The sequence below is a fragment of the Castor canadensis genome, chromosome 3 (assembly GCF_047511655.1).
Source record: "Castor canadensis chromosome 3, mCasCan1.hap1v2, whole genome shotgun sequence".
In the NCBI taxonomy this organism is placed as follows: Eukaryota; Metazoa; Chordata; class Mammalia; order Rodentia; family Castoridae; genus Castor; species Castor canadensis.
This window is the reverse complement of record NC_133388.1, coordinates 19,794,614-19,821,357: the sequence shown is the minus strand read 5'-3', so window position 1 is coordinate 19,821,357 and position 26,744 is coordinate 19,794,614. Positions and strand designations below refer to the sequence as shown.

The 26,744-nt window shown below is 38.5% G+C and overlaps 2 protein-coding genes across 17 annotated transcripts in view; one reads left to right on the top strand and one right to left on the bottom strand.

The window, feature by feature from the left end:
* Zc3h14 (zinc finger CCCH-type containing 14) overlaps positions 1–17,812 on the top strand; it is a 53,180-nt gene extending 35,368 nt beyond the window's left edge. For 2 of the 8 annotated variants that reach the window (XM_074067371.1, XM_074067370.1), the window contains exons 10-17: positions 5,142–5,216; positions 10,084–10,243; positions 10,990–11,222; positions 14,540–14,660; positions 15,869–16,005; positions 16,257–16,345; positions 17,126–17,232; positions 17,687–17,812. In XM_074067371.1, coding sequence (XP_073923472.1) covers positions 5,142–5,216; positions 10,084–10,243; positions 10,990–11,222; positions 14,540–14,660; positions 15,869–16,005; positions 16,257–16,345; positions 17,126–17,232; positions 17,687–17,693 — 929 coding nt within the window. In that variant the 3' untranslated portion in view covers positions 17,694–17,812. Of the gene's footprint in view, positions 1–5,141; positions 5,217–10,083; positions 10,244–10,989; positions 11,223–14,539; positions 14,661–15,868; positions 16,006–16,253; positions 16,346–17,125; positions 17,233–17,686 lie in introns of all 8 variants that reach the window. The other 6 variants (XM_074067369.1, XM_074067368.1, XM_074067375.1 and 3 more) reach the window with 3 other exon arrangements.
* Positions 17,813–18,752: 940 nt separating this feature from the next.
* The window catches only part of Eml5 (EMAP like 5), a 165,784-nt gene continuing 157,792 nt past the window's right edge, over positions 18,753–26,744 (bottom strand). For 4 of the 9 annotated variants that reach the window (XM_074067361.1, XM_074067358.1, XM_074067360.1 and 1 more), the window contains 6 exons: positions 26,528–26,716; positions 26,199–26,371; positions 24,989–25,151; positions 24,404–24,507; positions 22,840–22,993; positions 18,753–21,989 (listed from right to left, as the gene is read on the bottom strand). In XM_074067361.1, coding sequence (XP_073923462.1) covers positions 21,846–21,989; positions 22,840–22,993; positions 24,404–24,507; positions 24,989–25,151; positions 26,199–26,371; positions 26,528–26,716 — 927 coding nt within the window. In that variant the 3' untranslated portion in view covers positions 18,753–21,845. Of the gene's footprint in view, positions 22,994–24,403; positions 24,508–24,988; positions 25,152–26,198; positions 26,372–26,527; positions 26,717–26,744 lie in introns of those variants that run through there. The other 5 variants (XM_074067359.1, XR_012446066.1, XR_012446065.1 and 2 more) reach the window with 5 other exon arrangements.

The following is a 26,744-nucleotide window of genomic DNA, read 5'->3' as shown; positions in this document are numbered from 1 at the left end:
GCTGTGCTCAGATATGTGGTTCCCTCCCATACAGTGTGTTTGGCACACTGTGAATCTGGCAGGTTAGCAGATTCACCTGATTGAAAACAGATCATCTACAGAGCAGTACAGGTAGGCGGCAGACAGAGGTTTTGTGTCCGCTTGTGTTTGACGGGTCCAGGTCTCCTCAGATGCTTCCAGCACCTCTCTTTCTTCAGTTCTCTGTTTGTGTTACTGTTGGTGAGGTTGCAGACACACTAAGACAGAGAGAGATCTGCACAAGTGGGAAGCAGTTGGAAATTCTGTGTATTGCATGTATTATGGCAGGTCCAGGTACTCCCAGATGCTTGCAGATCTCTGCCATTGTGTTTTAGGTTTACCAATCCAGGTGGGAGGGGATTAACAGAGAGAGATAAAGAAAACACACACACACACAAAAAGGAAAAGTGGTGGATTGGCTGGGGCTATCTGACCCTGTTTGTTGCCAGCTGTTCCCAGCTAGTGAACAGATCGGCAAGCTAGCAGCAGCTGCTTGACCCTTGTACACTTTAAAAGTTAAAGGGTTGGTCAATGAATATTATGTGCCCCCTTTGTGATGGCAGCATCTTGGTTGGCAGAAAAAGCAGTATTACCTGACCCTTGCTGCCATCAAAATTTGGAGTAATTGAAATCATGCAGGTCAAAGTCCCAGGGTCCATCAGCTATCAAGGGGATATAATTCTTTACAAAGAAGTCTTTGAACAAGCTGTGGGAGAGTAATGACTACCCACTTGCATCTTTATAAGTTGTAAAGTTTGCTTGTTGCTTGGGGAGTAAACAAAAGTGAAAATAACTTCTCAAATTAAGCCCATGGAAAGATTTTCCACATTAGAGGATTGGAAGATTTACATACTGTTAGATACAGTTAACTAAGCTGATCAACAGTTTCAACTCAATTTGTATTGAAATCCCCTCTGGCGTTTTATAGAAATTGGCATGCTGATCCTAAATTTGTATGGAAATCAGAAGGGACCTAGAATAGCCAAAAGTACTTAAATAGAATAGTGTTGGAAGGGTTGTCTTTCTCCTTTTTGAATCTTAATACAAAGCAATAGTTATCACGACTGGTACTAATATAAGGCTTAGAAACAATATAGACCAATGGAACAGGGTTGAGAGTCCAGGAATTAACCCATACATTTATGATCAGCTGATTTTTTTTGGCTTTTTTTGTGGTATTGGGGATTGAACTCAGGACTTCGTGCTTGTTAGGCAGGTCCTGTATCACTTGAGCCACGTCTTAGCTCTCTGTTGATTTTTGGCAAGAGCAGTAGGATGTTTCATTGGAAAAAATAATGTTCTTTTTAACAGATAGTACTGTGACAATTGGATATCTACACAGAAAAGAATGAAGTTGGGCCCTTTCTAAATAGAACATACAAAATTAACTGAAAATGCGTTAGAGATCCTCATGTAAGCACTAAAGCTGAAAAACTCTTAGTGAAAAAAAAGGTGCAAATCTACATAACTTTGGTTAAGAAATGGTTTCTTAGATAGGATACTACAAGCATAAGTAATGAAATTAAAACCTTGTATTTCAAATGATAACTATCACAAAAATGAAAAGGTGGCCATGGGTGTAGCTCAAGTGGTACGAGCTGTTCACCTGTCAAGCATGAGGCCTTGGATTCAGTCCCCTATGCTGCCACCAAAAAAAAAGAAAAAAGTTGATTCAGAATGAAAGAAAATATTTTTGAGAATCCCATATTTAATAATGGTCTGAGTTCTTATTTCGCCATTAAGTTCAGTTCACATCATATTTATTAGTACAGTTGAATTTCTTTATGACCACATATATTTTTAAATTTTTATTTTTTTGGTGGTACTAGGGTCTGAACTCAGGGCCTCATGCTTTGCTAGGGCAGTGCTCTATCACTTGAGCCATTCCACCAACCCTATATTGTGTTGGGTGTTTTCAAGATAGGGTCTCTCGAACTATTTGCCTGGACTGGCTTTGAATCAAGATTCCCCTGATCTCTGCCTCCTGAGAAGGTTGGATTATAGGCATGAAACACTGGTGCCTGGCTGACCACATACATTTAAAAGAGATTTGTCTGTAATCATGAATGTCCAGTCACTTTCCCTGCCATCTACTTAGAAAGATGCCCGTACATTAGTGTCATATACTATTTTCAAGGGGGAAGTGAAGTTTAAGATACAGTAAAACAATTCAAAAGTAATACGAAGCTTGGAAATTACAATTTAGTGGACAAAGGGGGAAAAGTAACTATTGCTGTATCTTTAATTTATTGTGCAGCTCTTCAATGTTCACATCATGTGAAGTAAATAATAGAAAAATTCTTTGTGTGTCACCTGTCTGTTTTCAGCCAATCAGAAGCTTAGGATTACTTGATATGTAATAATAGAGTTTATTTGCAGAGAAGCTGTAAGTCAGAGTTACATGATATAGGGGCTGCATACTAGGGCTTCTTGCAGTGAAGAGAAAATTAGTCTGGTGTGTTTAGTATTTCCAAATTTACTTTGAATTCTGACTCTAGAAATGCACAACCTTATTTTTTCAGTTACAGGTTTTAAAATGTTATTCACTCTTAATACTTTTTAAGACATTGATCTCTGCTTTTATTTTTGATGAAACAATTTAATGAGTTGTGAAGAAAAAACATGACCAGATAGTAAGAGAGAATTTTGCGAAAATGTCTTCGAGGTTTTCGTCACCATCTCCACAGATTGTCCTCTCATCAGAGCCAGTTGATTTAGGTTCTGAAACAAGCTCTTCTTGTTCACTAAGTGAGCTAGACAGTATTTCCCACCTCTTAAGGAAAATATCAACTGATATCAATGAAATTAAAGGAATGAAAGCAGCAATTTTGACGGTCGAAGCAAATCTTTTTGATCTGAATGTTAGAGTGTCACAGAATGAAGCAAAAATTTCATCTTTGGAAGTTAAAATGAATGAATATTCAACATCGACATCTGAATCCAACAGACAGTTGGAAGATTTTCAAGAGGGAACAGAGTTTGAGTCACAGTCAAGGGCTACTGGTGTAAAAATAATTGGCTTCCTTAGAAATATTGAGAAAGGTAAACTCTTTATAATATCTTCTAGGCCACTCAACCTTTGGTGTGTGTCCACATATCCTGACTGTAGCTCTAGTACAGAGGCAGTAAGTTTAGAGAAGTCAAAGTATTTGTTGGTTTGGATACTGTGATTTCACGTAGAAGTTTAGAATTCATTAGGATTCCATCCTCTTTAGTGGAGCTCTCTAAAAATGATTTTTTTTTTTTTTGTGATACTGTGGAGCACAGGGCCTTTTGAGTGGTACGCAAGCCCACACAAAAACATACTCTGCCCTTTGAAAAACAATTTTTTTTGAGACAGCATTTTGGTAAGTTGCTTATCCTGGCCTCAAACTTGTGATCTTATTGCCTCAGCCTCCCAAGTAGCTTGGATTACAGGCGTGTGCTGCCATACTGGCTTTAAATGTTTTGAGAAGATAGATGAATGTAGAAATGAAGCAAAACTTGAAATGTGAGAAAATGGTCCTCTTTTCAAGCATCTGTGCGAAATTATCTTAAAGTCCGTAATTTTCTTCATTATTCACTTTGTTAGAGAAACCTGTTATAGTATTTGCACCCTGTAATTGCATTTTCAGAGCATTCTTTCTGTAACCTATAACATGTCACTTACCCCAACTGTCCCACAGGAATTCAGCTTGACAAAATGTGAGTCATGTGAATTTCAGGTCTGTTCCTCAGGATTTGTTTTTGCCCTGATAATTTTGGAAGCAATTTGCCCTTCTTTGCACACATCACTAGAGTAATGTAACAAATATTTTCATGGAAAATAACTGATAAAACATTAAATCATTTATACTTTGATAATGTACAACCATCTTTTAATAAAACATGCTACTGGGCAAGAGATTATCCACTTGCATGTTTGTAGGGAGTAAGTAAAGCCTGTCCTGGTGAAAACGCACATAATCCATGTACTAAAAATTAGCATGTAGGCATCTTACTAATATTTCAGTACTTGTTACCTTATAACTTACATGCCTTTTTAACTAAATGCCTTTTGTTCTAAATCAGCAAGTGAATGCCTAATATTATCTGCTAAGCACTGAGGGTACAGGGAAGTGAGGCATCCTTCCATCCTTCAAACAGCTTATGAAGGTAGAAAATCAGTTCTTCATCATTGTTTCAGGCAGAATGACTGTTAGGAATTTCATGTGAATTAATATTTTGAACCTAATGTTAGGAGTTAATATAATAAATACTTTAGCTGAGCCCCCTTTTTTTTTTGGCAGTACTGGGGTTTGAACTCAGGGCCTTATCCTGGCTACTAGGCAGGCACTCCATCAGCCCAGAATGCTTTTTTTTTTTTAAATGGGAAATCCAAGGAGTTGCATTTATGCATCACTTGACAACAGGGGCAGGCTCAGAAATGCATCATTAGGTGATTCCATCATTGGGCAAGCTGTGTCCTTAAACTAAGATAGCTGCAGCATCCTATGGGACCATCCTATAGGAACACTGTCCAGTCCAGATGAAACATCATTATGCAGCACACTAACTGTATTTGCACATTCTGCTAATACACGGCCTGTATTGTAGAGTCCTGAGTGCCATCCTTGTTCATTGTGGTTTTTGCATATATGCAAGCCCATTGTTTGTCTTTTGGGAATTCATGATGAGATAACTATGGAATTTTTTAAGGTATCAGTGTATTTTGTTATTTTTGAAGATGAGGGGGTCAGTGAGAGTGACTAAGTAGTAATAGTGAAGGCCCAGGTGACTTAGGGAGGTGCTTGCTGTGTTTATTGGGCATTTGGCTGTGCCCTTTCTCCTGAAGTCTCATGACTACAAGGCTACCTCTTGCTGACTGTTTCACCCTTTACCTTTATTTTTCCTGCAGACTTCAGTCCAAGAGAACTGGCCTCACAGAGGGAGAACTAGCAGTGTCCTCTTTGCTGTTTTGGTTTAACCCTGAGTATAGTTTCCGACCTTACAGGGACATTTCTGTGGTCTGTAAATATCCAATTGTATCATCAGAGCTTTATTTTTAAGACTTTCAAGTGAGAGCCCAAAAAGGTTAATTTCTGAGAAGCAAATGCTGGCATTTATGTTTTAATCTTAGTGAAGTTTTAAAATTTATATTCTAGGAACTCAACAGAGGCAATTGTTATCCCGACTGCAAATTGACCCAGTAATGGCAGAAACACTGGAGATGAGTCAAGGTGGGTAATATTTAAATTTTCACTGCATTGTAGCAATTTTCTGTTGCCATTCCCATTCCTTAACATCATACTCAGTTTATCATGTATCTCAGATCCTGCCCTAAAATGCTACATTTAGATTTGTGAAAATGTTTTAGGGCCAGGAGATAAGATCTGCTTTTTCGTCATGTTTGTATGGTGTTTTTATTTTTTGCTTCATTCACAAACTTGGTTTTTTTCATGTCATTCTTTCTGGATTCCTCACTGTTTGAGCTCATGCTCTGAGGGACAACTTGCATCCATAAACACTGTCCTTCTAATCCACCTTTGCCATTGCACAGAACTGCTTCAATATCCTCTGCTTTGCTCATCAGTCTTTAACTTGACTTTAGAATCTTATTGCCAGGGTTGCACCTAGAATTTGTTCTAAGGCTACTGTCATGTAGTTGTTTGTTTCCTCACCCTAGAGAACACACATGCCATTGGGCTACTTCAGGATTAGGGTGAATTTCTGTGTCCTTGGTCCCCACCCCTTGCCAGATGCACATTCAGTGCCTGCTGAATGCCAGGAACCATTGGATACCTGAAATCTTTTCTCTATTTCCCTTTTTCTTTTCACTCTCTCTCTCTTTTTGTTTTTGGCAGGATTTCACCTTGTAGCCCAGGCTAGCTCCCAACACTCAGTTCTGCTTCAGACTCCCGAGTGCTAGGATTACAGGTGTGTCCCACCACACCCAACACTTCTTTTCTCCTTCTTTTGGTCTCCTATAACCCTGACCTTTGTTGAAAGCTCTGGTCCCTTGATTACTCCTCTCTTAGCCCCCTTCCTGAATTTCCCTCCTCAGTCAGGACTGTACTGGCTGTATCTCAGATAGATGTGCTTCTCTTCTGTAAGAGGTGTCCTTTACCAGATGCCTGGTCCTCCCCATCTGTTAAATGGGATCCAGTCCACACTCTTGCAGCTGTAGTCTCTGCCTCCCCTCTGACTTCTCCTTTCTACTCTCCATCCTTGACTTTGCCTTCTCATCTTCCAACGTTCCATCCTGCTTGCCACATAAGAATATTTTCGTTCAAAAAGTTTGGCAGCCAGGGTATGTATGTCATTTTTACTTCATCAGCTTTTGTGTATTCTCTGTTTTCTTGTTTAGTTTTTCTTTTTACTCTCAGTTGTACACACAGCTTGAAGCATCAAGTAGTTCTATGAGGTTTATAAATGACTGCAGTCTTTAATCTCCTATCATACTTTTTATTTCTAAGAGCCCTTCTGGTTTTGCATGTTCCGTTTTCTTTTTCCTAGTGCGGGAGGTATGCGCAGTACTGGGGTTGGAACTCAGAGCCTTGGGCTTGTGAGGCAGGTGCTCTACTGCTCCGGCTAAATACCTCAGCCCACCTTTTTAAAAAAATATTATTTCTTTCCTTGGTGGTACTGGGGTTTGAATTCAGGGCTTCATGCTAGCTAGGCAGGCTCTCTTGCCACTTGGGCCACTCTACCAGTCCTTTCTTGTGTTGGGTATTATGGAGATAGGGTCTCTTGAACTATTTCCCAGGGTTGGCCTCAAACTGTATACCTCCTGATCTCTGCTTCCTGAGTAACTAAGATTATAGGTGTGAACAGCTGGTGTCCCTGGCTTTTTAATTTTTTTTAAATATACTGATTTTGTTTCATGTATATAATACTTTTTAATCTGATGACATTAAAGTTGGTTTTTGACATTTTTTTTCTTTCCCTCCTTGGTCATGTTTTCTCCAAGTTTGCTTTGACTGCTTCATGATAGAAGTTTTCATCTATCTGTTTGTCTATTTTAAGAGCAGAGTACTAAATAACTGATTGGCATTTTGGGTTCATGAATTGGGCTTGGGAATTTGAATTTCATATTTGAAAGTAGATCCTGTGGTGGAGAGTGATTTTTCTTACCAGTCTAGTTTGGGAGCACCCTGATGTCAGTACCTTTTAGGCCTTTTCTCTCAGTCTAGTCAGCTTCAATAAAGAAGGTCTTTCAAGAAGTAGCATGATTGCCAGAGTTCAGGTAATTCAGAGAAAGAGGGCTGGTGGGATGGGGGAGACACAGTCAACATTAATTATTATGTAATGCTTACTTAACACATTCCTCCCTATCTCACAGTGGACTTCTTTCAGCATGGCTGGCATCCCTCAGTGAAGAGACCCTCTGTGTTTACCTTCTCAAGAATCTGTTATAAAGTTCTACTTTCTCCAAGGGAGTGTGTATGAAATGGGTAAAGGCTATCAGAAAACCTGCCTTTTTAACAAGAATTTTTATAGTGTATATTTAGGATATTTTGTGTTGGTACCTTTCTGTCAAAGACCATGGTGCTTAATCCCTGGCGTCTGCAGCAGTGATGAATAGGAGAGCACATCTTCATTCATTCCAAGGTCTTCACTAGACAAGTAGGGGGATAGGTATGGTAAGGATTAAAACAAAGAATGCAAATAAATCGACTTATACTTAGGAAAGACTCACTGCTTCTGAAGTGGACCCTCTGCCATGCCTCTCTTTTGTTCTTCCCAAGGTCCCCTTTGCTGCCAGTTCCTCAGCCATTGAAGAATCTTGTGATCTAAATTGGATTTCTTCAGTTTTGACATAGAATTTGGTTTTTATAGATCTGCTGAATTAGTTCCTACTCATCTGTTTCCTACTTTCAAAATGTGGTTGTCCCTTTACAGCTATTTTCTTTGTAGGTATATGCTTTTTGTTTAAAAACCAAATCTTTATTGACATTTTCATGGAACTTCAGGAAGAAACAAAAAAGTAAATGCATGGGCTTAGCCCATAGCCTCTACCTAGAGATGTCCTCACTCCCTGTTCTGCCCAGCTTCCTCATGACCCAACTGCTGATGTTAAACTTGCAGAGGTGATTGGGGCACGTGTGGAGTGGTTTCAGTGCACCCTTCCCTAAACTCTGTATGTGTGCCACTTGCGTTCCTGTGTTTCCTTCAATCTTTGATCCTTTGTTTTCCAGTATTTTCTTTGTTCTTCTCGCTCCTTTTCACTCTTCTTTGTCAGCTCCTCTCCAACATTGTCCCTTAAAAGGTTAACTTTACCCTGTGTCCCATCCTCAGCCTTATTGTCATCTCTGTATTCTCCCAAAGTGTGAAGTAATTGAACTGCTTTATCTCAGAAAGCACAGAGTGGTGGAAAGGAATGCAGTAGCCCTTACACCAAGTTCTGGGCTCCACCTTTTCTAGCTGAGATGTCAGTCACTGAAGAACTTTGAACTACGAATTGGTCATCAGAAACATGGGGGAAAAACCTCTACTTCTTAGACTTTTCCTGGGATGATTCATTGAGATAGCAGCACTGCATACATACAGTTAGACACTAATTTCACCACTGCTTCTATTACATCTTTCACATCTCTCTCCCTCCTATGGGTCAAATTCTGAATTTTCACCTTCCTCTAAAACATGTAAAAGCCACACAAAGACTTCAAACTAAATACATCTAAAGTTGAAAACTATGCCCCCTTTTAAATCTGCTCTTTCTCCTTTTCCTGTACTTCCTGCTTCAACTTTCTTGTTGTCTCCATCACTGTCTCCCTTTGCCATCTGTCTGCCCTCTCTAGAGGCCTGATGCTGCTTATTAAGACGGTGGTTGAAATGGCAGCTGCTGTGAAGTCCTGTGGCAGATGGGAGTGTGTAGCATGTCCTCTCTCTTTTCAAGTGTATTAGAGGGACAGTGGGTGGAGAATCTTTTAATTCAGGATTTTAGTCCTTTTTAAACTGTTTTTCTAAAACCCCGTTTAATTATGTCACTTTTCTACTTGGGAACCTCTTGATTTCTTATTACTTCTAGACCAGTCTCCAAAGTATCAATACATATAAGATTCTTCAGGCTTCCTAGCCACTCCCCTGCCAAGCCACCCCACATTTCTCAAATGCCTGATTAAAAATTCTGCTTTTTCTACATGTATTTTTCTCTGTGTGAAGTGTTCTGCTTGCTCTTTGAATCTTGTCTCCCAGTTTATTACTGCTCATTCCTTTAATACCCACTTCTTTGGAAGCATTTCCTTGACTCCTAAGCTGGTGGAGGAGTTTTTGTATTCTGTGTGGGTTGGGGGTTTTTTTTGTTTTGTTTTTTTTGGGTGGTGGGGGGTTGGCACTGAGGTTTGAACTCAGGGCCTCATGCTTGCTAGGTAGGCATTGTTACTGGTTGAGCCACTCCATCTGTTTTGTATTTTTTCAACACTTGTTACACCCTTTTTGGGTCCTGCTCTCCTGGAATTGTATATATGTCTTTCTTTTTATTTTTCTTTGTGTGCCTATCATAGCACTCTTAGTTGAGTAATACTTCTTCAGTGAATGAATATTCTGTGAATTTTGGTCTGTATTATTTATCTCTTAGCTATAAAAGAAGCATTAATTTTAATCAGTTGCTGACTACAATTAGGTAGGTCAGCCATATCCATTCTTGGCTTAGATGTTATCCTATTTTGAAATCTTACCAGACGTGTTCTCTGTAAGTTGTATTGTGCAAAATGAACAAAACAGATTTTGGGAAGGTAGTTCAATAGTCATAATTCTAGGGACATTTAAGATTCTTGAATTCTCCCTAATTTTAGGAAAAACTTTTATGCTTTTAGTGTGTATTGCTAATATCCTCTCAGATACTTCGCTGGAGAACTTTACTGTTGACAGGGATTGTTCATTAGAATCATTTGTAATGTGCCATATGAGGAACAGACTACTTGAGTCTTTTGCAAAGACATTTAGAATAGAATTATGACTGTTCCTCAGTAAAATTTAGTTGTGATTTGCCTTTGAAAATAATTTTGAATATATTAAAGGTTGACATTCTTCTCACATGTGTAATGTTGGGAATGAAAGGTAATATTCAGAAGTAAACATTTGTGGCCAATTTTTTTGGCTCAGATTACTATGACATGGAATCCATGGTCCATGCAGACACAAGATCATTTATTCTGAAGAAGCCAAAGCTGTCTGAGGAAATAGTAGTGGCACCAAACCAAGAGTCGGGGATGAAGACTGCAGATACCCTTCGGGTTCTTTCAGGACACCTTATGCAGACACGGTAGATGGTTTCTTTTTCTTGTGTAGCTAATTTGTGTGATCAGATAGTCAGGTCAACTGTTAGTTCCCAGCTTCCCTCCTCCCTGCTTCAGCCCCCCATAGAGTGTTCTTTTATTGACTCAGCCAGGTCTTGAATGGTTAGATGAATTCATGTTTCAAAAGTTCCAGGTCATCTTTCTTGTTCAGAAATTCATTAAAATAGAAACAAAAGCTCAGCATATGATTTAACTCCATTAATAAAATTAATTTTCTTTGTATATATCCAAGAAATAGAATTAAAAAATCAGGTGACCAAGAGCAGAAAATCTTAGTAGATGGGGTTTGGATGGTTCTTGTCCTAGAAAATTATCGAAGTATTCAATAAAGGAACCCATGTACAGATAATAAAATTTGTGTAAATGTAAACCTGCTGGCCATTGTGTTCTGAGCAGCTATGTTAATTTTTGACTTACTTCCATTGCCATATGAGAATCAAAGGGCCTATGGACAGTTTGGGAGATTGTCTTACTAAGTTCAGGCTAGAATGTCACTGTTGATGCCGTGCTGCAGTGACTCTTGGTGGCTATCAAATGGTAGCAGAAGTTCACTGATGCTATACCTGGAAGTCCTACCAAATCTTTTTTTTTTTTTTTAACTGAAACAGATGCAAAGCAAGGGGAATAATAGTTCTGCTGAAGAGCACTTTAGGAGGCTCAGCGTTTTGTGTTTGTTTCCCTAATTCTATGGTATTTTTTATCTGTCTGGCAGAGATCTTGTACAACCAGATAAACCTGCAAGTCCCAAGTTTATAGTGACGCTGGATGGTGTCCCCAGCCCCCCAGGATACATGTCAGATCAAGAGGAGGACATGTGCTTTGAAGGAATGAAACCCGTAAACCAAACTGCAGCCTCAAACAAGGGACTCAGAGGTCTCCTCCACCCACAGCAGTTGCAGTTGATGAGCAGGCAGCTTGAGGACCCTGATGGTAGCTTTACCAACGGTGTGTTGAGAGCTCAGACTTGCCCTTCTCAGTATGCTGGCTTTGTGAAAGGAGCCTGCCTTTCTATACCTTGGCTGAATATTGGTTTCAGGCCTTGCTTTTATTTATATTAAGTAATGGCCTTTTTTCTTCTTTCAGACAAAACACTAGTTAAATTTTAGACTGTTTCTCCTGTGTGTGCTTCACAGGCGAGCTGTTACTGTGGTGCTGAAATAGAGTTTGGCCACAGGATCTCAATAATGTCAGTTACGCTTGCTAAAGGTTGAGCCATCATTCTTGATGCTTTGGTTCCTTTTTTTGCTTTAGAACCTCTGTCACTTTCTTTCACCTTGTACCAGTAGCAATCTCTGTCATAATTAATTTGAGAGAAAGATGGATTTGGATTTGGATGCTCTTTCTTCCTCAGTAAAATCTCTTTGAAGGGAGGTGTTCTCACCTAATATGTCAGGATGCTTCTTGGAAGCATAGGAAAAACCTTATGTTTACATTAATACTGAATAGTATTTAGCAGAACTCAAATGAACTAGGTTCAGATGGTCACATCCTTTTATACAGATGAGTATTTGTTGCCACCACTTCATGTCCTGTAGGTGGTACTAGTGGCAGCTGCAGCACCACTGATCCTTTTCATTCCTGATGGAAGAGGTTGTAGAAACACCTCTTCATAAGGAGGAGAGGTATTACTAAATCTTAAAAATGACCAGATTGATCCGGCCGCCAGTGGCTCACCTCTGTAACCCTAGCTACTTGGGAGGCTAAGATTGGGAGGATCACAGTTTGAGGCCAGCCCAGACAAACAGTTCACAAGACTCAAGCTCCAAAATAGTCAGAGCAAAATGGACTGATGGTGTTACTTGAGCCAGTAGAGTGCTTGCTCTGCAAAGATGAGGCCCTAAGTTCAAGCCCCAGTCTCACACACTGAAACACAAAAAGAATAGATTCAAAGAAGAAACAATAATAGATTTTGACATTTTTCCTAAGTAATCTTTCTGGTAGAGACATGAAAATGTATTGAATGCTTTTCCAGTCACTAAAAATACTATGGTATGTTATGAGGGAGATCATGAGCTAGTGCGATATCATCTAGTATCTTTGAGTGCTTTTCCTTGTGAATCAGTGACATGGTGTCATAGTTTTTGTTTGTGGAAGGAGTTGGAAATCTGACCCTATCAACAAGAAGTAAAAATAAAATAGTAACAAAGTCAGAGCCACAATAGGCAGTGCAAATTTCTTGACCCCATATGTGTTGTCTAAGATAAGGAAATTCAGGTGTTTTTACTGCTCTTGGTTTTGATGCTTGATAGCTTAATACTTTAGTCTGTTATGATCCAGTTTAAAGGTAGGTGTCCTTGTCAGGCTGTGTTAGTGTATGTGTAGTAGTAGTGACGCCATCATCACAATTCTTGCCTATGTTACACAAGTGCCATTGTGGAGACAGCTGGGATGAGTGGTGAGCCTCCTTTCCCAGTGCTTTCATTGGGGATTTGTGGTGTTTTGGTGCTTTCCAAGAGGCTTTTTAGTAATCAGAACAGGAGTGTGGACAGAGAGACTCTTGCAGAGCAGTAACAAGAAGTCTCTGGTCTCTTCTTTCACCATAAGTAGGGAGCATTGATTTTTTTTGCTTTTTGAGTTGGTATCTTGGGTACATTGTTTTGGGATGTTACCAATGGCAGCATCTACTTCAAGCCATCCCCACAGGCCCACCAATATATGGCAACACAGATTTTACAGCTTTCCATAAAAAGTGAATTTGCTCTTGAAACTTAAAGCTTATGAAGTAAAATGTTAGTGAGGAAAATGACTTTGACCTTTCTGTATATAGCTTAACATTTCCATCACAAAGAAAACATTTCCTTGTGAAGTATTTAACTTCTTCAGTATTATTCTTTTAGGGGGTGGGGAACTGGTACTGCGTTTGAATTTATGTCTTTCTGCTTGCTAGACAGACTTTGTGCTGCTTGAGCCACCAGCCCCAGCCCTTAATGTTCTTGAGTCCATGTTCTAGCTAACCTGCTCTTTGAAATTCTAATCTTTCATTTCTCCTGGGTCCTCAGATGCATACAGTAGTGTAATGTATGCTTAGGGAGGGGTCAGGACATGTTCTCTCTCCTCCCCAACCCACTCCAGAGGTAAGCAGCTGATCATGGCCTGTAGATGTAATTTTACTTTCTGTGTGTGTGGTCCAAATTTAAACTAGTTGAACATTTAAATTTTTGATTAAAAGATAGGGTTTTTGTATATTGAAATGGAACATCTGGCAACCTAGGGTAGACCCTCTCTCTCATAATTGGCAGTGTTCTTGGACACAAGTGCAGGAGGCGTGAGCTCTGTAAGTGGTGCACATACTTGCTTTTCCAGGTTACTTGTTCCCCACCTATCCCTTAAATTCTTATACTCTGCCAGACTTGTTCTGTTAGGTGACCTGCCCCACCTGTAGGCAGAGGCATTTGTGACCCATTGTAGATAAAGATGTTCTCCTCTTTTTTTAGACCTGGACTTGCTGAATGAATATACCTTAGCAAGTGGCAACACTTTTATTTGAACACTCATAATCTTACTAGAATATGGGAATTAGTTCATACTTCCTTATGGCCTTGTGTTTTCAGTTTCCATCTATTTTTATTGGCTCCCTACTTGACATCCTTCCTTGTCTTTTATATTTAATTCAGTTTGAAACAACAGAGATTTAGAACTTTTGGTGAAAACTTCAGCCATAGGTGCAGAATCACTGTTCACTTTCCTTTTTATAATGAAAACTGTAGACTCCTTCTTGGCTATTTTGTATGGTATTATAACCAGTGTTAATCAGATTATTTGGGTTCATTATTTTGTAGAACTGTAAACATAAGATTTTTAAGAATGATGTTTTGCCCTTTCGAACATTGATTTAGAAATCAATGATGAAAGACAGGCTATAAAATTGGGTGTTTGTGTGTGTCAGTGTGTGTGTCAGTGTGTGTGTCAGGGAGGAGAGGTTACAGGCCATAATCAGTTGCTCGCCTGAAACACCTTACAATTCCAGTGGGTGAATGGAGGTGATTAAGATGGGGGAATATGGTTGATGGAGTTCATATACATCTATGAAATTGAACAATGAAATTTCTTGCAGTTGATTTAAGTGGGGTGGGAAGGGGTCAAGGGGATGAGATGGTGGGAGTAATCTAACCTGTGTACAATATAAGCCTATTTGCAATTGTCACAATGAATATATTCTAATAAAAAAATTTTAAAAGAATAGGGTTTGGGTGAAACTTATTACAAGGACCATGTACTGAATTGATCACAATGCAATACTTTTAATTACTTCCCCTTTATAGCTGAGATGAGTGAACTGAGCATGGCACAGAAACCAGAAAAGCTTTTGGAGCGCTGCAAGTACTGGCCTGCTTGTAAAAATGGGGACGAGTGTGCGTACCATCATCCCATTGCACCTTGCAAGTGAGTAACCTCACCATGATGCTTGTTTTCAATTTAATTTCTTTTTTTTTTTTTTCAATTTAATTTCTATACCTACAGCTTTTTTTTTTTGATAAGTTTTGAGTTTTGTAAGTGGCCCACATCTAACAGTGGCCCTCCCTAGAGCCCCGTATTTGTACATACGTGCATTTGATGTGAAAGGCAGTTCCTTTATGCTTCAGTGAGATACTGAAAGGTCTAGGGTCCCCCTGAGGATTCTGTACATTGACGGAGCAAGGTATATGATAACAACCAGTTAGTGTGCATTTGTTTCCAGACAAATGGATTTTGTGAGGGGTTAGTTATAAGCAATGAAGAAACAGTCTAGACTTGAATTAGTTTCCCATAGCACCTGGCTTGTGAGATGGCTTTTAGGTGTTTTATTTTGTTTTTATTTTTATTTATTTACTTTTTGGTCCTATGGTTTTTTTGGCCCATGTTTCAAGTATAAAGAAATTTTGACTATGTAACGACTATGAAATGTGCTTACTATATTGCATTACCTCATAAAATGTAACATTTACTGATGAAGTGACATGACTAAATCACAAAACAAAGCTACTTTTGTCCCTCACAATGTTCTGCCTTGAGTGAAAAATCTGGTTGTGTTACTTCAGGCTTTGAAATATAGTTGTGTCCTATTTTGATATGTAGCATCATTTAAAAATGGGAGTTTGGGGCATGCCTATAATCCCAGCTACTCAGGAGGCAGAGATAGGAGTATCTCAGGTTAAGGCCAGCAATGCAAGGCCATTCTGGGCAAAAGTTAGTGAGACCCTCTCTCAAAGAAACAGTTTGGCTGTGGTGGTGTATGTCTATAATCCCAGCTACTCAGGAGTCAGAGGTAGGATAATCAGAGCCTGAGGCCAGCCTGGGCAAAAAGGCGACCCTACCTAAAAAACAAACTACTGCTGAAGGACTGCAGCACAGCTCAAGTGATAGAATGCTTGGCTAGCAAGTGTGAGGCCCTGAATTCAGTCCCCACTACTACCAAAAAAGGGAGTGGGGGAGTATTTTCTTTTTATTATGGTGATGGAAATTGAACCTGTAGGACTTGGTTCATGCTAGGCACGGGCTGCACCATTGAGCTACATCTACTTCTTTTGCATTTCTCAAAACAGTTAGTGACAAAGTACAAGTCCCTCACTGAGAATTTTATATATGAATAATACACTATTTTTGTTTTGTAGAGCCTTCCCCAATTGTAAATTTGCTGAAAAATGTTTGTTTGTTCATCCAAATTGTAAATACGATGCTAAGTGTACTAAACCAGATTGTCCCTTCACTCATATGAGTAGAAGAATTCCAGTACTGCCTTCAAAACCAGGTTAGTGACTTTGTGCACTATTGCATTTGGGTAAAAATATATAAAATATCTTCTGGAACTAAACACATAAAAGTAGTTTTAGAAATAATTCTGAACTATAAAAAACAAGTATGCCTCCTCTATAGAAGTGTTTTATTCTGACCAGTGCATATATAAAACTAATTTTCACCTCCTTACAAACATCAGTAGACTGCATTAAAAATTATTTTGCCAAACATCTGACCAGTCTTCATTCTGATTTTTGTCAGCAGTTACAGCACCAGCGCCATCCCCTAATGGTCAGCTCTGCCGCTACTTCCCAGCTTGTAAGAAAATGGAATGTCCCTTCTATCATCCAAAAGTAAGAATTTAAATTTTCCCCAAAACCGTTTCAGTAATAACTTCTCACTCTGAGGTCTGGAAGATCACTTAGAAATTGAATGTCTTGTCTTTTTTCCTTCCCAGTTCAATTTCTTTCTAGTCTGTAAGACCTGTAAGTTTTTCCTTCCTTATTGAGCTCTGTCCCATTAGACCAAGTGGTTTGAAACTCCTTGTGTTACTGTCCTAAGTTCTCGGGGAAGGGGTGCAACTTTGCTTGTTACATTGTTCTTTTGTGCACCTAGCATTTGGATGTTTCTTAACTTCATGCCACAACTGAGATGAATTCCAATAGTACTGCTTATACTCATCCGTATATCCAAATTATACTCATGCTTTTTTGCTAGAATGTAAAGATTGATTTATTGTATCTCCAGCTAGCCAGCTGCTCTGAGTGAATCCCTCTGAGATAGTCTGAAGACTCTGGAGGCTTTCACTTCCCAGTGGCACCTGGATGGATGAGGGGACTCTGTGAGGAGTGAGGGAGGATGTTAGGCAGAGTGTGCAGTGGTGATTGCTACACTGATTAGAAGTTTATATGGGACTCTCAGGTTGTTTTGAAATTTTACTGCTGTGATTCTTTGACTAGGATTTTGCATCTTAAGAGAAGGTTACTGTCTTAAGGCTTTAGAAGTATGAAAATGGATGTTACCAGATCTCTTCCTCCATTAACTTAGGGTGGGCTAAGTACTGTCATCTCAAATTGTGTGTTTACTTGTAGTAATCTTGTGGATGTTGTTGAAGCTTTGTTGTTTCTGTTCAGCACTGTAGATTTAACACTCAGTGTACCAGACCTGACTGCACATTTTATCATCCCACCATTACTGTACCACCAAGACATGCCTTGAAGTGGATTCGGCCACAAACCAGGTAAAGATTTAAATTAACTTTTCTGATGTCAGTCACTTTGATTTTTTTCCTCTTATTACATTACAGGAGGGCCCTTAAGCAAAATGATTTACTCTGTAACTCGTTTTTTTTTTTTCCAGTGGTTACTTTTTTACTTAGATTATCTCTAGATCAGGTATCTAACTTTGAATTATATACTGTGCAGAAATACTGAGGTCAGCAGGAATGGTATGTGTGTTGTACATACTATGAGTCTCAACTCTGAGATACTAGTGACTATAAAATATTCAAAGGAAGTTTGAAGATACATATTTCATTATTTTTTAATCTGCCTTATATAATTGAATTCACTTCCAAAATCTGATACTGTAATTTGTCTGATGGTCTAAAACCATTTAGCCTTTTAGCTGAGGAGTATGGTATATATGGATGCAAAACAGCTCAATTAACAATTTTTTTTGTTTTGTTTATTCAGTGAATGACATGCAGTCTTACCTGGCAGAAGATCATGCAGTTTGAAAGCTTCCATCTACCAATGAAAGATATTCTACAGACTTGTCATACCTTTGAAATTTGGAATATATTGCTTTCATAATATGAAGTTTATTGCCTATCTGAAGTGTCTAATTTTTCAAGTTTGTAAGTTTATTAAGTGGTTTTAACATTGGGTTTTGTTGTTCCTGTTTTGTTACTATGAAAAGACAATTTAAGGAAAAGCTAAATTCTATTAAAACATTTGAGGCATGTTTGTACACTGCTGTTTAAGAATCAACATTTAAAATGTGACATCGTTGTGACAGTACTGAAGTTTACTATAGTGAGGCCAGTGCTCTGAAGTTGAATTTGCACTTAAACTTTTCCCAAAGATGATACATGTTTATAATCCAACCTTAAAAAAAGGTGTGTCCAGAAGTACTGGGGCAGCTTAATGTAGTCATTCAAATCTGCTTTTTAATTTTTAAATGAGTTTATGACTGCTACTTTGGTAAATGGTTCTCAGGTCCCTTGCCTGCTGTTGGAGGAATGCCATGTGAGTGTAGGATGAAAACAGGTGGAATAAGAGGTGCAAAAAATATGAACAGTTCCGTAAATGCTTTCATTTACTATTAACATACTTTTTAAATAAATTTTTTGGGGACTACATTATAAAATTATACAAAAGTTTTTACAAATATATACATAAAGTATCAGAAAAGAGACTTTAAATTCACATTATAAATACACATATATATTCCTGCATTCTAAAAAAAAAACATTCTCAGAAATAACTCCACAGAAAGTATAGTTACTACTGAAGATAATTTTTGAAATGTAAAAATTAGATTTTAGTAGTATATTTTAAATGACAGAACTATATAATTACAGAGATCAGATGGGTACATTGCAGAAAAGGACGATACTTAGCCTACTGTATTAATTATGGAGTTTTTTGTGTGTAGTCTTTAATTGTTAAGGCAAGAAGTGTCAAGTGTTTCAGAATTAAATAACAAGTGGATAACTGATTTCAAAGATTTGACGTATAGCAGTGTTTTTCAAAGAGCTTAAAGGATGGTTAGTAAAGGGTGAATTAATGCAAAAGGGATAATATTCAAATGTTTTCAGGACCAAATTAAACTAACACTGTAAAAATTCAGTTCATCGATTTGCAGAGTCATAAACCCAAAGAATAGCAAGTTCACATTTGTAAAGGTCCATGTTTAAGATGTAAAGCCAGCCTTCTGTTGTGATCATTGCTTTTCCATTGGGAGATGAAAGAATTGACATTAAACTGTTTGGTAAGTTGAATTTGGTTGTGCTGATCCCAAAGATTCAAAACACCGAAAGAACAAAGGGAGCACACAAGGGCCCAAGCTGCTGTTAGGCTTAGGTGAAATAACAGTTGAGTGTATTTCATTGAATTTAATGCATGTTTTCATTCTAGTGTTAAGATGCTTTGCATCATAACAGAAGAAATTTCTTTCAAATTGTGTGTACAGGCTTTTAATCATCATTATTTGTAAATGTTTATAGTGACATTCTCATAGTTCCACTATAAAGACCATAATGGTGAAGGAGAGGTCATAAGTGGTTTAGTTCAGCCTTTTTTAAAATGAAAAAACATGCTAAAATCTTTTCTATTTAACAGACACTAGCTGGGAATACATTAAAGAGATTTGTCTTTCAGTTGGTTATAGTTTATGGGCAAGCTAAATTGACCCTAAAACATTTGTTGGGCGATTTGTTCTAAAATCAACCAAAAAAAATTCGTAACAGCTATGAACATGGTTGGTTGGTGATAATGGAGTGGTACCAGAATATGTGGTTGTGCTTTGGCGTGCATTTATATACATGAAACAAATGGGGATTGGGGGCACAGCTAGAGCGCTTGCCTAGCAAGCTTGAGGCCCTGGGTTCAATCTTTAGAACTCAGGAGGTTGGGGTAGGGAGTACAGATGGGCCAACGGTGGTCAGTAGTCTTAGGTTATAAAGTCAGGAGCTTAGATTTTTACACAAAAAATGATTCTCTAGGTTAAAAATAAATATGTAGGGCAGATTATATATGGTTACCTTTCTTCACATTTCCTTAGTTGATGGCTAATACAGCAAGGTGGTTGTAAGATGACTAAAGTCAACCTGACCTTTAGTCATGAAACTGACCATAGCTGATATACTAGATTAGCTGCTTTGAAGGAGAAAAATGCAGTGGAAGCAGTTTGAATGCTGAATTGTTTACTTGCTTAAGATTATAGTGTTTGACCTGTACTGTGACGGAACTGGAAATTCTCTCTAGCTAAAAGCTGGCGAACTTGGAGTAAATTTTTGGTGGTAGTGGGGTTTGAATTCAGGGCTTTGTACTTGCAATGTAAGCACTTTATCATGTGAGCCTCACCTCGAGCCTACTTTTGCTCTGATTATTTTGCACATAGGGTCTTGCTTTTTGCCCAGGCTGGCCTAGGACTGCAATCCTATTTTAAGCTTCCCCTTGCCACTGAACATGACAGGTGCACCCCACCAGGCCCAGCCTTTCTCCATGAAGATGAGGGTCTCACAAACTTTTTTGCCCTGCTGGCCTGAACCACAGGTTTCCCGACCTCAGCCTTCTGCATAGCTTGGGGTAACAGATAAACCCCCACCATGCCCAGCTATTGAGATGGGGTCCTTGATAACTTTTTCCCTAGGCTGGACTTAAACTGCAGTCCTCCCAGTCTCAGCCTCCCAAATCACTAGGATTACAGGTGTAAGGCACTGGGCAAGAGTAAATTTATTATGGGGGTGTTGGTTTAGGGTAGTTTTTTCTTTAGTTTACTGAACACCATGCTATAAAATGTGTTAAATAGAAATTTAATATTAATGTCTTCTCAGATTTGGAATATTAAAGAGAATCCTTTGATGTGAACAGTGACAGTACAGTTTTAAGTTTCCTAACCCCTTCATCAGTTTTTAAACACAGCTATTCAGCTTTTAAAGTGACCAGGCTTTACTGTGATGTTATGTCATCATTTGTGTTTGTAGTATTCACAAAGTGTTGGCCACTGAAAGCAGATATTAGAAATCTATCTTGACAAAACAAACTGGAGATTCCACAAGTCTGAGGGGATCTGTTACCTACAAAGATAACACAGTATAATAAAAATTAATAGGCCCATGAGAGCATCTTCAGCTTCTCCATACTTGAAACTAGAGACAGGCTGAAAAGCAAATTCCTGAATTAGTGAGTACTTATCTTTGGCAGTATTGAAAGTAAAAGGAATTCTAATGGAGTTTTACCGATTCACTCATTTTGGAAATTAGCCGGTGGGTGGCATACATCTAAACAAATTTTCCAATAGAAAAAAAAAAATCTTTATACCAGAATTATTAAATTATGTGAATTTAATGATTTTGTGTTTATATTAGACCACATCTTTAAATACCATTGTTTTCCAAGAACCTTAACAAAACCATACACCATTGGAAAAGTGTTCATCGTACTATCCTACTAATGAGGCTATAATTGTATTTTAATATTTGACAGTTCAAAAGTGACAATGTGGCAGTCATTACAAACTTGGGATCCATTTCTGAATTCAAACTGCAAGAAGTATCCTTTTATAAGGACTTTATGCATTAGAAACACCAAGAAAGCTTGTGTTTGTTTCCTTAGAGAAAATGTTTGCCTTCTTAAAACTGATCTTTAGGATGATGGTGGTTTTTCCTTTCTTAATGAAAATGCAAGGATAAAATACTTCATTGATGAACAACAAACCTTGAAAAAAACAGCTTTGTTGAAAAGGGTGAAATTTTCCAAGGTTTGGTTCCCCACCCCCGCCCCGAGACAAGTCTTTCTATATAGCCCAGGCTGATCTCAAACTTGCAGTCCTCCTGCCTCAGTCTCCCAAGTACTAGGATCATAGGCGTGCACCACCACACCAGTTTTTTGTTGTTGTTGTTTTTGTTTTTCTCCTTTGTTTTTGAGGAGTGCTGTGCCCTGGCAAGTCTACCAAAATTGCATTTCTCAATAAAGGGTGTGACTTTTATCATTAAATATCCAGTCTTTCCTTCAAATGTAATTATCTGGCAGTGTATGGGTTATGAACAGTTACTACATATCAAAAGTTTTGAACTCATCAATCTTCTGTTTTGATGACTCTGGGCATTTCTCTCTGTTACGATCTTCAGTTAGCACCACTTGACCATGAAGAGAGTTTGGTTTTTGTTTTTTCCTCCTGTAATTCTGGTCTCTCAGGGCTCTTAATTTGTAGTCTTCTCGGCATCCAATCTTTCAGCGAGGTGTATGTATGCATTTCCAGACAAATAAACTGAAATCAAAAAATTGTAGGGAGTTCATCAGAACAGTTCAATGTTTTCAAATCATAAACGTGTGACAGGTGTGGTGGTCACACTATAAGTCCCATCACTTGAGAGGCTGAGGCAAAAGGATCAAAAGTTCAAGGCCAGCTTGGGCTGCATACGTAAGGCCTGGCTCAAAAAGAAAACAAACAAGGGCTGGGAATGTGGCTCAGTGATACAGAACTTGTCTAACGTGCATCCCAAGCCCTGCAAAACAGGAAAAAAAGTGACATTTTTCTTCATTAACTCTTTAATTATTCTGTATTTGCGTATGCATGAAGCTTTGAGGTGTTATGCTACCTTCTGACAAATGCTGATGAGCTCATTAACCAGAGCTTAGAGAAGTTGATATATTAAATATCTTAACTAGCTTTAACCTTTACAAAAAAAAAAGTCTGCTCTTGTTGGACTAAGTTACTGACCTGCAGTCATCACCTCCAGCACTAATGACATGTCGATCACCACTGGTAAATCGAATATTTGTCACATGGGGTGAATGACCCAGGAACCTTTTGTGCTTTGCCTAAAAACACAATGACAGACAACACTCAGGACATTTTATGCACACAAAAGTCAAAATTTGATTAATGCTCACTAAAGCTTTGCTAGGATAGTTTGCAGAGGTGGCGTTACTAAAGGGAGGGATTTGTGCTGGAATAATAGCCTTTATTCTGGGGTAATGGATTTAGGAAATTTAGAAATACAAAATAAAAATACAGTACTTTCACATCTGGACAAAACATTCTAAATTTGAGAGGAAAAGTATTAATGATCAGACATCTAAATTGTAACAGAGTGATACACTGAAAACAAACTTACAAATTTTTCTGGACATGGGAAGTCAAATAACTTAACCATGCCAAAGTCATCTCCTGTTACAAGGCTGATTCCTGAATGAGAGACACAGGCACAGTTGACATCGGCTTTCTCAGCATGTCTGGACCAGATTCCCATAACTTCATCTCCCAGAATACTGGACAGAGAGGGAAAAAAATCCACCATAGCAAGCACAGGCATGTTTACTGTACTGAAAAGAAACTGCTTCTCAGTCTACGTAATCATGGTACTTAAAATAGAGCAAGTGGATGATAGGCAGGTTGGAGGCCTGAATTTCATCTGGCCTTCAGATGAATTTCTCCAGCCTTTTTAATGAAATTTTAAAGGACTGGAGGAGTAGCTCAAGTGGTAGAGTGCCTATCTAGCAAGCGTGAGGCCCTGAGTTCAAACCCCAGTACCATAAAAAAAAATAATAATAATAATTTAAGGGATTTATAGACTAAAGTTATCCTATAAAATTCAGTTAATACCTTATGAAAGCTACAGGAGTTTTGACAGTATTTCACATTGACTAAAAAGATGGACACAAGGGTTAACCTGTCACAGCCAACAGGTCTGAACAAGTTTATAAGCTTCATTTCATAACAGCACCCAATATGTGTTTTTGTTGTCATTAAATGTTTAGGAAAATATCACAGCATTTTTTTGGGGGTGGGGGGTTACTGGGGCTTGAACTCAGGGCCTACACTTTGAGTCACTCCACATTCTCCCTCCCCTCCCAAGTGTCTCAGGAACTATTTGCCTGGTCTGGCTTCGAACCAGAGTCGTACTGATCTCTGCCTCCTGAGTAGCTAGGATTACAGGTGTGAGCCACCAGTGCCCAGCTATCACAGCTTTTTTTTTTTTTTTCTTTATTAATATGTGCATACAATGTTTGGGTCATTTCTCCCTCCCTTACCACCCACCCCGCCCCCTCTCTCTCCCCCACCCCCTGGATACCCAGCAGAAACTATTCTGCCCTTATCTCTAATTTTGTTGAAGAAAGAGTATAAGCAATAACAGGAAGGAACAAGGGTTTTTGCTAGTTGAGATAAGGATAGCTATACAGGGAGTTGACTCACATTGATTTCCTGTGCATGTGTGTTACCTTCTAGGTTAATTCTTCTTGATCTAACCTTTTCTCTAGTTCCTGGTCCCCTTCTTCTGTTGGCCTCAGTTGCTTTAAAGTATCTGCTTTAGTTTCTCTGCGTTGAGAGCAACAAATGCTATCTAGTTTTTTAGGTGTCTTACCTATCCCCACACCTCCCTTGTGTGCTCTCGCTTTTATCATATGATCAAAGTCCAATCACCTTGTTCACAGCATCTTTAAAGTCATAATTTTGGTTCCTTTATAAGAACTTGAAAAATCGTAAGAACTGATAAAGCATGCAAAATGTTCAATCAAAAAAGGTCTCAGTGTGAACATGGCTTCTCTAAGCACTGAAGATACGGTAACGAAAACAAAATTACTATTTTCTTACGGAATGACTTATCAGAAACGATTTCCTAGCTTTTTCTAACTGATCTTAAGAAGTTCCTTCTTCCCCTCTGAGTACATAGGATTTACCTAGTCCATGTAGCCCAGGTGATTCTGTCAATGGCAGCATGATCCAGAAGGTGTTTTCCTGAAGGCACTTCATAGACATGCCGTTTATAGCAGCCACTAGAGACCTTCCATATTCAAATGGAACAAAAAAATTCCATTAGGTGAAGGCAGAATCCACAAGGGATTACAAAAGATTAACAAATTGCTACTTGGTTTACATGCCCAACACGAAGAATGTAAATGATGGTCAATGACATGGGGGAGTGGGAAGGCTGCAACCCTCAAGATGTAATGCACAGCACAAGGGCTGTGGCTGATAAAATTGTGCTGCATTTGGGACTCATAAATGATACTTCAGCTGCTTTTGCTACAAAGGGGGTTTTCTGAGATGATTGGGTACATTAATTTGTTTCACTGTAGTCATTTTTACTATCTGTAAGTATGGATCTGTTAAAGGTACACGGTAAGGTTTTTAAAGAATAGGGACCACATAATTAATGTAGAAACAGTGAGCAGTTAAGGCCAGAGTTGAGAAGCTCTGGAATTTGGGCATTAAAGGCATTCACTAACATGAAATGGAAACTGGGTGTGGTATTGGTGCAGTACCTGGAGATACCTGCTGTCTGCAGAGAAGTCCATTTGAATGACAAAACTTGGAATGTCTTTGCAGTAGCTGATTCTGTTCAGAGTGGGGCCCAATGTTAGGTCATAAAAGTCCACCGAGTTTTCACTGGAACCCACTGCCAGATACCGGGAATCCGGACTAAACCTGAATACATAACATTAAGAAATGCATTAGACCACATAAAATAGTTTAAATATTTAAATTAAGATCATTGATTTACTCTAGCTCTTGAAAATCAGTTTATGTGTGGCATGGCCTCAAATTTACCTGGAAGATACACTGATCATGTATACAGATTGTATTTATCAACATGAAATAAGTTTTATATTTTACTTCAGTTTTAAATATTACTGTTATTATCTTCCAGTTCCTTTAAAAGAAAACTCAATGAATTATATTAACTTAGTAATTCTGGAATTTTTTTTTTAACTAAGGATTCTTTCATAAGAACACATCCAGCCCTAAGCTTACTAGGATGAGGTGACCACTTGAATCATGGAAAAATGTGTTGAGACACAAACTAAAATGATACTCGCCCACCACTTGTGGGAACCACTACAGATAAAGTCAGTTTCAAAAGTGTTCCTATTGCTGAGGTACTTAAGGGGCATGCAGGGGCTAAGAGAAGCCACTGTCACTTTTTAGATGTTGAATTGAGGCTTTCTTTATAACAAATTTTACTGAAGTGAGCACAATTTTTCTTTTTTTTGGTGAAACTGGGGTCTACTGCTTGAGCCACACCTCTAGCAGAAAAAGCAGTTTTTTGACAGACGGGTTCAGTAATCTTATCTACTGATGAGAAGAAGGGCCCAGTAAATGGTAGCTTTTGTTAAAATAAGCTTAAGCACTGAATAGAAGATACGTTAACTCTGGGTTTCTGTCTTCTGAAGGGCCTGTGGCTCTCGTATGAAGAGGTGGGAGACAGTTCTTCGCACAGGGTGTCCAGTGTGCCACTAGTCATAAAACATTACCCAGAACTTGGTACCCTAAGGTCCTATGGTTGGTACTCAGTGGTTTATAATTAATTTAGCAAGGAGAATTAAGTATACAAATAATCACATTTCAGCATGCAGTTTATCATGTAAAATGCTATAGGCTATTGGGACCAATTTTTTGAAAAGTATGGATAAATTTTTTAAATACAGTCTAGGCCGTTTAAGTAAATACTAGAAATTCTATTTGTTGACTAACCTGATATCATGGATTGCACACCGTCTGTCTCTCTTCTTTCCCCATATTTTTAGAGAGCTCACCAGTAAAATAATAAATTCTCCATTTTTCATTCCAATAGCCACCATATCCCCTTCAGGACTGTAACACACAGTACGAGCAGCATGTCCCAAATTCACTTTGTTTAACATTTTCTGCATAACAGCAATACAGTCATAGAAAACTACATTAAGTACTTAAAAATAAAACCAGTGTCCCCAAAACTTCAATATAATTCTGAGTCAAGTGCTAGTAATTGAGGACTTCCTTTTTCCTTCTTAGACACTCTTAAAAAAAAAGTTTGTACCTACTTTATCAGCAATATCCCAGAGTCTCACTGTCCCATCTTCTGCAGCAGAAAGGAAAAAATCCCTGGAAGGATGCGTTGCTAGCCCCCAGATTGGTCCATCCACGTGACTGTTAACTAAGATATTACATGCTGCATTTTTCTCTCCAACTTCAATTATTTCAGCATTCCTTGTCCCAACTAGTATCTTGCCCTGAAACACGGGTTACATTTAAATAACA